The sequence below is a fragment of the Salvelinus namaycush genome, chromosome 33, assembly GCF_016432855.1.
Source record: "Salvelinus namaycush isolate Seneca chromosome 33, SaNama_1.0, whole genome shotgun sequence".
Taxonomy (NCBI): Eukaryota; Metazoa; Chordata; class Actinopteri; order Salmoniformes; family Salmonidae; genus Salvelinus; species Salvelinus namaycush.
Genome location: NC_052339.1, coordinates 14,702,218 through 14,712,490, shown reverse-complemented (window position 1 = coordinate 14,712,490; position 10,273 = coordinate 14,702,218). Strand labels below are relative to the sequence as shown.

Here is a 10,273-nt window from a genome sequence, read left to right as displayed (position 1 = left end):
ATTTAAGATAACCATTCAGAAAAACTGTTTTGAAAAGCATACCCACCAGTGCAATAGTTTCGAAGTTGAACAATTGATACCAGAGAAAATACTGAGGGAAATACAAGTTAAACTGTAAAAATGCCCGATCAATCTTAAACAGATTTACAACAACCTGATTTGAAGTTCGTGTTGTTTCGCAACGTTTTAGCTAATTGCGATCTTGAATGCCCCGCGTTTGTATCGCATTCTACCTTTCAAAGTCCAGGCTGTTCGGCTCAGACTTAGAAGTGATCATTCAGCTCTTGACTTGATTAGGGAAAAAGATGTCAGGAGCAACTTTTATGCGATTTGCTGCCCGGACTGTGCTATCGGCACCTGCTTGTAAAGCCGTCAAGATCCGAGGATATCATCGACAATACTTGACTACTTTCAGGAGCAATACCTCTACTATTAACGTAAATAAACCTCTATTTACTTCATCCGCCCAGTTTCTACAGTTGCTGATGTGAAAGTGTTACATGCGACCTGGTAGAATAGAACCAGATTGGTAGGCTATTTGTTGAAAGTATCTGAATATGTAAAACATACAGTAACTAGATAAACTACCCTTATCTGAATGGATGTAGGTGAAAGGTCAGTAGGGGTATACAGTATGGTAGGTAGGGTATTCTTATGTGATGTGATTGTCTCTGCACATTGTTTAACATTTGTTCAGTATCACTATTGAAAGGACAATAGGATGCACATGATACAGAATACACATGACAATATAAATTACATTTGACAATATTGACATTTTGTTATCATTATTGTTGTGTTCATTTGATATTACTTGCATACAATACATTTTTCCCCCTGCAAAGCTTGGACAGGTTCCAAGACAAACAACAACAGTGTGTCTTGAATAAATAGGCCAAGGGGCCTACTGCCTTGATTAGGGGAGAATCTCAGTTAATATCGTCCTCTCTCCTCACCTCCTTCTCAAAACCCATTGGATGAGAAAGCCAGAGGTCCTGCACCTTTAACCTTCTCCTCCAATGGTTTTTGAGGAGAGAGGACACAAGGAGTATGCAATTGAGATTCTCCCTCAGAATTGTCGCTCTGCATTTGTTGTGACTTGGGTACTTTCGGTAGGGCTACTTTCGGTCAGAGGGACCTGAGCCAGTGTGAAAAACAAAACGTCTCATGCACACCAACAAGTGGATTCCTCACAAGTAGTGAAAGGGTGGGTGGCAGGGGGTCTAATATAGACTAGCCAGAGAGGTAAATGTGGTGAAATTTTCGATATAGGCATGGTCTACCTACTGAGCATATAACGTCTTGTGAAGCAGTCCTTAGTCATATCTGGTTTTATCAGGCTGTGACTGACATTGACAAGTGTTTTATGTCTTCAACTCAACTACCTCTGTCTGTCCCGTTCTCTGGTGCAGGGTGGAAGAACTGCATTCTTTCTCACCTTACCAGTACTATCTTATCTAGGCTTGGAAGCCTACAGGAGGGTGCAGAGTGCAACTGTGGTCCATGCTCTGGAAAAAGGTACACACCACCTGGAAATGAGTAATTCAGAAGGGTTTTAATTATATGTAATATAAAAATAATTTGAAAGGGATACAGCTGTTGAATCAGACAGAAAAATGCATGATTAAACATGCAAATGTATGATTTTGGGCTTTTTCCTATCCAATGGCACCTCCATTTTGCAATCTCTATTTTGTATTCTAGCTGAAGAGGCTGTGGAACAAGCAGACTACCTGTACAGCTGTGGGGAGACAGAGAAACTCTACCAGCTTCTGCTACAGTATAAGGACAGGTAGCCCTACTGTATTTCATAAACATGTCAAGGCATGTTGTCCATTGCATGTGTATAAGACAGACAGTGACCATTGCAAAAACAGAATGGTAGTATGTATTGATTGGGTTTGGCTGGGATCCAGAACGATTTTGCCAGTCAGGTTGTCTCACTGTTTAGGCATCAGTTTGGGGTCTTTGAACTAACGAGTAAAAATCCGTGACAAAGCTACAGTACCGTTCAGGAACTCAGCAATCGAGGTCAGGTGACTTAAGCCGTAAAACAACAACACTGAATGCCCTCCAAATACTGTTAAAATGTTCTTTCTGTTTCTGTCCCACTATATTCTACTGACCATTCAGCAATGACATTTTTGGAAATAAAATATTTGTGTGTGTGTGTGTCCAGTGATGATGCGGAGTTCCTGTGGAGGCTGGCGCGGGCATCTCGTGACCTCTCCCTCCTCGCTCACATTGCTGCTGACGAGAAGAAGAGGCTGACCTTTGAGGCGTTTGAATATGCCAAGAAGGCCCTGGAGAAAAATGAGGCCTGCTTCGCAGCACACAAAGTAATAAAGCCTATGGTTTCTTCTCGATGAATCTCTGAAGACAACCTACTACACTATTACTGCTGTGAAACTAAGCTAAATCATGGTTTTGATCAGGTTAATTTGCCTGCATCATTTTGGGGCTATGGTAATAAGATTAATCCGTTAACGCCTGGTTTGCTGCTATCGACCAAGTGGACAAGTTGCTACAAGTCCGTTTGAGGTAAACATTCTAATACAGAGCTTTGGTGAAAGGTGGTCATGTGAAAATTCAAACCCTAATAGCACAGAGGCTAAATGTTTTAATGGGCTGCTGGCTAAAAATCTGAATGATTCTTCTGTGTCTCAAGATTATATAGTAATTCTGAATTACAGTATATCACAAAAGTGAGTACACCCCTCACATTTCTGTAAATATTTGAGTATATCTTTTCATGTGACAACACTGAAGAAATGACACTTTGCTACAATTTAAAGTAGTGAGTGTACAGCTTGTATAACAGTGTAAATTTGCTGTCCCCTCAAAATAACTCAACACAGTCATTAATGTTTAAACCACTGGCAACAAAAGTGAGTACACCCCTAAGTGAAAATGTCCAAATTGGGCCCAAAGTGTCAATATTTTGTGTGGCCACCATCATTTTCCAGCACTGCCTTATCCCTCTTGGGCATGGAGTTCACCAGAGCTTCACAGGTTGCCACTGGAGTCCTCTTCCACTCCTCCATGACGACATCACGGAGCTGGTGGATGTTAGAGACCTTGCACTCCTCCACCTTCCGTTTGAGGATGTCCCACAGATGCTCAATATGGTTTAGGTCTGGAGACATGCTTGGCCAGTCCATCACCTTTACCCTCAGCTTCTTTAGCAAGGCAGTGGTCGTCTTGGAGGTGTGTTTGGGGTCGTTATCATGTTGGAATACTGCCCTGCGGCCTAGTCTCCAAAGGGAGGGGATCATGCTCTGCTTCAGTATGTCACAGTACATGTTGGCATTCATGGTTCCCTCAATGAACTGTAGCTCCCCAGTGCCGGCAGCACTCATGCAGCCCCAGACCATGACACTCCCACCACCATGCTTGACTGTAGGCAAGACACACTTGTCTTTGTACTCCTTACCTGGTTGCCGCCACACACGCTTGACACCATCTGAACCAAATAAGTTTATCTTGGTCTCGTCAGACCACAGGACATGGTTCCAGTAATCCATGTCCTTAGTCTGTTTGTCTTCAGCAAACTGTTTGCGGGCTTTCTTGTGCATCATCTTTAGAAGAGGCTTCCTTCTGGGACGACAGCCATGCAGACCAATTTGATGCAGTGTACGGCGTATGGCCTGAGCACTGACAGGCTGACCCCCCACCCCTTCAACCTCTGCAGCAATGCTGGCAGCACTCATACGTCTATTTCCCAAAGACAACCACTGGATATGACGCTGAGCACGTGCACTCAACTTCTTTGGTCGACCATGGCGAGGCCTGTTCTGAGTGGAACCTGTCCAGTTAAACCGCTGTATGGTCTTGGCCACCGTGCTGCAGCTCAGTTTCAGGGTCTTGGCAATCTTTTTATAGCCCAGGCCATCTTTATGTAGAGCAACAATTCTTTTTTTCAGATCCTCAGAGAGTTCTTTGCCATGTTGAACTTCCAGTGACCAGTCAGTATGAGGGAGTGTGAGAGCGATGACACCAAATTTAACACACCTGTTCCCCATTCACACCTGAGACCTTGTAACACTAACGAGTCACATGACACCGGGGAGGGAAAATGGCTAATTTGGACATTTTCACTTAGGGGTGTACTCACTTTTGTTGCCAGCGGTTTAGACATTAATGGCTGTGTGTTGAGTTATTTTGGGGGACAGCAAATTTACACTGTTATACAAGCTGTACACTCACTACTTTACATTATAGCAAAGTGTCATTTTTTCAGTGTTGTCACATGAAAAGATATACTCAAATATTTACAAAAATGTGAGGGGTGTACTCACTTTTGTGATATACTGTATGTATACATGCATCAGTACAGATGTTGGTTCATAGGAAACTGATACAACTTTCAATTGAATAGTGAAACATTTGCTACTTTGTCATGTTTACTGGTACAAAGAGGAAAATTCAGCAGTTAACCAAGTGCAAGGCAGGATTGTCTGTTTTTGAGACCTATAATTCTGTGTTCTGAACTCTGATAATAGAAAACACTTGTAGATCTATAAAATACTTCAGACCGTTTTAAAGTTGTGCAAGCAATTAAGTAGGCGAATCATATTAATGCTAATCATAAGCAAAAATATGTGAGAATATGGACGACGATCTTGGTCATGGTTTTGGAATCCTGGTCGGCCCCTACAGTATTATTTATGTGGGTATTCTAATTCTTCTATCCCTCGTCTCTCTTGGTTAGTGGTATGCAGTGTGCCTCAGTGACATAGGCGATTACGAGGGGGTCAAAGTAAAAATAGGAAATTCTTACATCATTAAAGAACATTTACAGGTAAGTGTTTAATAATTTACAGTATGTCATATCATATGATTATTCATTTAAATATTGGCAGCATTCTAAAACAAAATGTATCTTCCATAGAGGGCCATCGAGCTAAATCCAAAAGATGCCACATCTATCCATATCTTGGGTTATTGGTGAGTTATACACTTTCCATGACAGACTGACCAGGTGAATCCAGGTGAAAGCTATGATCCCTTACTGATGTCACTTGTTAAATCCACTTCAATCAGTGTAGATGAGGGGGAGGAGACTGGTTAAAGAAGGATTTTTAGGCATTGAGACATGGATTGTGTATGTGTGCCATTCAGAGGGTGAATGGGCAAGACAAGGAATATAAGTGCCTTTGAACGGGGTATGGTGGTAGGTGCCGGTGTGTGTCAAGAATTGGGTTCACGCTCAACAGTTTCCAGTGTGTATCAAGAATGATCCAGCCAACTTGACACAACTGTGGGAAGCATTGGATCAATTAACCTTTTAAAATGATAAACTTGGTTTAGCTAACACAACGTGCCATTGGAACACACGAGTGATGGCTGCTGATAATACGCCTATGTAGATATTCCATTAAAAATCTGCCTGTTTTCAGCTACAACATTAACAATGTCTACACTGTATTTCTGATCAATTTTTTGTTATTTTAATGGACAATTAGCTTTTCTTTCAAAAACAATGACATTTCTAAGTGACCCCAGACTTTTGAACGGTAGTGTATATAAAATAGAACTGTTACTTCTTAGGCAAGTTTTTGTTCCGTGTCTAAAGATACACAGCCTGTTTTGCCGGAGTCTGGGGTAGTGGTCTAAGCTCCCGATTCCTGACCACACATGGCAACAAGGTTTTCAGGGGTTCGAGGCCCAGCTTGGTCAACTGTCTGTGCTGTACCTTCAGTACTCCTCTTTATGTCTGTCTCCCAATCTTTAATTACACGTTTCCTGTCTAAAACAATATCAAAATTAATAATGGGGTAGTGACACAGCCTGTTTTCTCATTTAGGTGTTTTGCCTTCGCTGAGTTGGCGTGGTATCAACGTAAAGTGGCAGCCATGATCTTCGCCTCTCCTCCCACTGCCACATACGAAGAGGTGTGTTACATCTTAAATGGCACCCTATCACCTATATACAGTGAGCTCCAAAAGTATTGGGACAGTGACACATGTCATTGCTGAAAATGTGTCACTGTCAATGAGTGCAAACTTGAACAGTATGACAATTCTGTGCGACTTCCAGCGCGTGTTTACTGTGAACACTGAGGCTGTACCCACTTTAAGTTCATTTTAACAGTGGCCAAGTAGGATACTGTGGCTATTTGATCATAATGTAGGCCTAGCAGTTGCCTACCATCAAAAACAATGGAGAAAAACACATCCCATAACATTTTGACATGGAAATAACTGTTCTATCATTCAGCCTACAGAAGCAGCCAATGTGTGGTGTTCAATGCCTACATCCTATTAGACTTCTGAAGAAGAAAAAAAACATGCATTAACCTGTTTATTCACTTGTCCTTCAGACGAGTTGACTGAAATGTTGTATTTGATGCAAGAAACCACTTTACAAAATGCAATTAATTATTATTCTCATACCATTATTACAGAGAATCAGACAAATTATTCTACGCTCTGCCTATTGGCTACTTAGTTTATTCAAGACGTCTCAAAATACAACACTACCCCTTTAAGACATAGAAAAGCCTGACTCGCTTTTGAAAGATGGCTAGAAATGCACACATTTTATGCTCTTGTTGGCAGTAATCACTCCCCCATTGTTGACTAGAGCTGGGCTAATAACTCACTAACTAGCTAAGAATATGCAGTTCTCACTTTGATCTCAAAACAAGCGCATCTACTCACGACGAATGGCACAGATCCACATATGGCAATGGCTATTTACATATAGGCCTACTGCAGCTCTGATTGGTTATGCAGCAGGTCGTGCCTGTAAATGCAATAGAATCCTACTCCAATGTGCTCTGCTTACAATAACATCTCTTGCATAGTTCGTTTTGCATAATAAATCCTGAATAGTTTTGTTTCGGTATATTACATTGAAAGTGGCTAATATTGTGTTGATTCGATCACAATTGCCACAGTAGAGTGAAACGTTGAGAAAGTTGAGTGAAATTCAATCTCGTGCTTCTCTGTGCTGGCTCATATTTCTTCTGTGCGGCAGTCTGAGGTGAGCTGCGCAGTAGATGGAACATTGGACTGTTCCAATACATTTTGAGCTCACTGTATGCACTACTTTTGACTAGGACCTATGGGTACTAGTCAAAAGAAGTGCACTATATAGGTGATAGGGGGCAATTTGGGAGAGATGCGTGATGATGTCATACTTATTTTTTTACCCACAGTTCTTTGTATATGAACAGTACAAGATCTTTGAAAAATGTAAGGCATCATGTTTGACTATCATTTTTGTTTCACCTCAGGCTTTGGCGTTCTTCCTGAAAGCTGAAGAAGGTTCGTTGTTCTAAATGTAAAATTCGAACACAATACAATGTAAAGATAGACCACAGCCTGTCGTTTCCAATGGGAACAGATGAGTCATAGTGGGCAGAACAAGCAAGGAGGGGGGCAGAGCAAAGCACGAGCTAGCGAGATCCTATTGGCACGTTCTAGCATGTATTTGCATATTTCCGTTAGGGAACGCCTACTCTGATGTGTGCATTCACCCAATTTGCCCTTGCACTCCTTCTAATCAACACAATTTTTAAAACTTTGGCAAAGCGAAAAATCTAACAAACATATTCCACTCTGTTCGTAAAATATTTTAGTTTTGGGAACAGAAAACTGTATTGAAATGAAATGTTTAATTGATGAGGAAATTAGCATAATGTCTGCAAAAATCTATCTCGCTCCATCTTTTCCCACTGCCTTGATAGTGAGTAGAAATGCCAACCGGATGCTTCACAATTATACATTCTATGAAATATCTGTCTCATTGTTCCGTCTGTGTTTCTAAAGCCAAATTCTATGCAATTACAAGTCAACGTTTATCTCTCATTTGATCATCTTTCCATAGTGGACCCAAACTTCTACAGTAAGAATCTACTGATGCTGGGGAAGTCCTACATGGCATTGAAGGACCAGGGGAATGCTGTGCTCTGGCTGAGAAAGGCACGGGACTACCCCCCTCACACAGAGGAAGACAAGCAGGTAAAATGCAATACTGTGTGGGCCGGTTTCCTGGACACATATTTAACCTGGTCCAGGAGATTCTCCATTGAAAGGGTGTTTTAGTGTCCAGGACTATGCTTAACCTGTGTCCAGAAATCGGCCCTATAACTTAACTGTAATTTAATTGGACATTTACGTGCTCGCCGAAAGTGGGAAACTTCCCAATAAGGAAGTCGCAAGTCTGACATTATATTCAAGTGCTTTTGAAGACGGAAAATGATTCAACCAATAATATTTTAGCTAGCTAAATAAGCTAAGTTTATTAATAATCAAGTTAGCCAGAATTCATTTACATTGACAATATGGTCATACTAGTTACATTATCCACATTGACAAGTTTGTAATAGTCAAACTGATTTGTTGTCATCTTTTGATTGAAAGATCAGTGGTGAAACGTCACAACTAGGCAACAACATGTTCTGAGTTTCCCACAACGACCTCGAGGGTGTGATGTGAAACTTCCCAGTCGGAACTCAGAACTTGAGAACTCCCACAGCACGTGAACGCACCATTATCACAGTATACTCTGATTGTATAGGAGCTAATTGGTTTATTTCCTGTTCTTCATAGGTCCATAAAGAAGCCCTTGACCTTCTGAAGAAGCTCAGTGCATAAGATGACCTAGTCACATGGAGGCAAGAGTGCACTGTGTTGATAATAGGTGTAATCTATGTCTATCTACTGTATGTATATTTTTGTTCCTAATGCAAGAGTGTACATAGGCTATACTGTACGGCCTTAACAGGAAATGATACATGCTTTTCTACTAACCTGTGTATAGTGATTTACAGATGCTGTGATTTAACTTTAATTAAACTTTATTTTAATTTAATATGCGTATGAAGTCTGTTGTGATAGCTTGGGATTGTAACATTCAGGCAGGCATCTTGTCTTTGTAAATAGAAAGTAGAATGGGTGTCTGATTTTAAATTCCCAATATGCGGTCAATGAATGGGATTCAATGTGTTCCATGCAAATATTACAGTTTTTCCCAATTGTTTACATACTAAAATTGGAACTTGAAACGCAATCACCGAAACCTAAACCAAGTCTGCAAAATTGCAAGCACAATTCCTGCTTTACACTCAGTTTTCAATTCTACATCACACTTTTTGCGAAACACGACCCACAGTTCTCTACATTAGGCACAACATTCAAAATTAACATTTCTTTAGCCCCTTTGGAAAGCATCGCCAATCACAATGCCAAGCTCTATACACCAATTGGCAACACCCACTCCTCACAGGTGTAAACACTAGTTGTTGAATTGTTCACTTAGAAATCAGAGCTTTAGCACTATAAAAGGCCACAGATGAGCTCTCCTGTTTTGGAGGAAAATGGAAGTCAATGGTGAAGCAAGAGCTAGAGGTGAGAGGAAGAGGAGAATGAGGATGAGGAAGGACAGTTGTCAAAGATGAGATCAGGGCCACTTTGGTTGACCATGTGCTCAACCGTGGATTGAGTATGAGGGAGGCTGGGCAGAGAGTTCAGCCCAACCTGAGCCGCTACACGGTTGCATCTATCATCCGTACATTCAGAAATGACAACCGGTAAGTCGGCTACCATCTACACTATGCTCTTTATGTATGTATACTGCAATCCGACATATCAGTAGGCCTATGTTACTCAGTGATTGTTGGCCAATGTTAGTAATAGCAAATGTCAGTAATGTCATTTCATATTGAAAGAAAGATTATTTTAGCTTACTGTAACCAATCATATCATATTTGTAGATCTTCTGCAGAACAGAGCTGGCCAGGCCATGGTGGAAGACACCGGCTGTTCACACCAGAACAGGAGACCGCTATTGTGAACATGGTGGTGGCAAACAATACCATTAGACTACGAGAAATCCAGAACCACATAATTGCAGACAACACAATATTCAATAACATTCTCCATGTGGGCTTGTCTACATTGGACCGTGTATTACAGCGCAACCGAATCTGGATGAAACAGGTCTACAGGTGCCATTTGAGCGAAACTCAGAGAGAGTTAAAGAACAGCGTTATGACTATGTGCAAGTAAATAAACTCAGCAAAGAAAGAAACGTCCCTTTTTCAGGACCCTGTCTTTCAAAGATAATTCGTAAAAATTCTAATAACTTCACAGATCTTCATTGTAAAGCGTTTAAACACTGTTTCCCATGCTTGTTCAATGAACCATAAACAATTAATGAACATGCACCTGTGGAACGGTTGTTAAGACAATAACAGCTTTCAGATGGTAGGCAATTAATGTCACAGTTATGAAAACTTAGGACACTAAAGAGGCCTTTCTAATGA

General features: G+C 41.0%; 1 protein-coding gene across 1 annotated transcript; it reads left to right on the top strand.

The window, feature by feature from the left end:
* Positions 1-233: 233 nt before the first annotated feature.
* On the top strand, positions 234-8,820 carry rmdn1 (regulator of microtubule dynamics 1). Its single transcript, XM_038973346.1, has 10 exons — positions 234-437; positions 1,413-1,518; positions 1,705-1,792; positions 2,180-2,339; positions 4,712-4,801; positions 4,892-4,947; positions 5,807-5,894; positions 7,241-7,271; positions 7,834-7,967; positions 8,559-8,820. Exons 1-10 carry the CDS (start codon positions 306-308, stop codon positions 8,601-8,603), a joined length of 930 nt encoding a protein of 309 aa, XP_038829274.1. The 5' UTR covers positions 234-305; the 3' UTR covers positions 8,604-8,820.
* The last annotated feature ends 1,453 nt before the right edge of the window (positions 8,821-10,273 follow it).

Bases quoted from the DNA above. Each gene is read 5' to 3' on its own strand.
- rmdn1 (XM_038973346.1), top strand. From the start codon at position 306: ATGTCAGGAGCAACTTTTATGCGATTTGCTGCCCGGACTGTGCTATCG. The intron at 438-1,412 runs GTAAATAAACCT...TCTCTGGTGCAG, and splicing joins GCAATACCTCTACTATTAAC to GGTGGAAGAACTGCATTCTT. The intron at 2,340-4,711 runs GTAATAAAGCCT...TCTCTTGGTTAG, and splicing joins CCTGCTTCGCAGCACACAAA to TGGTATGCAGTGTGCCTCAG.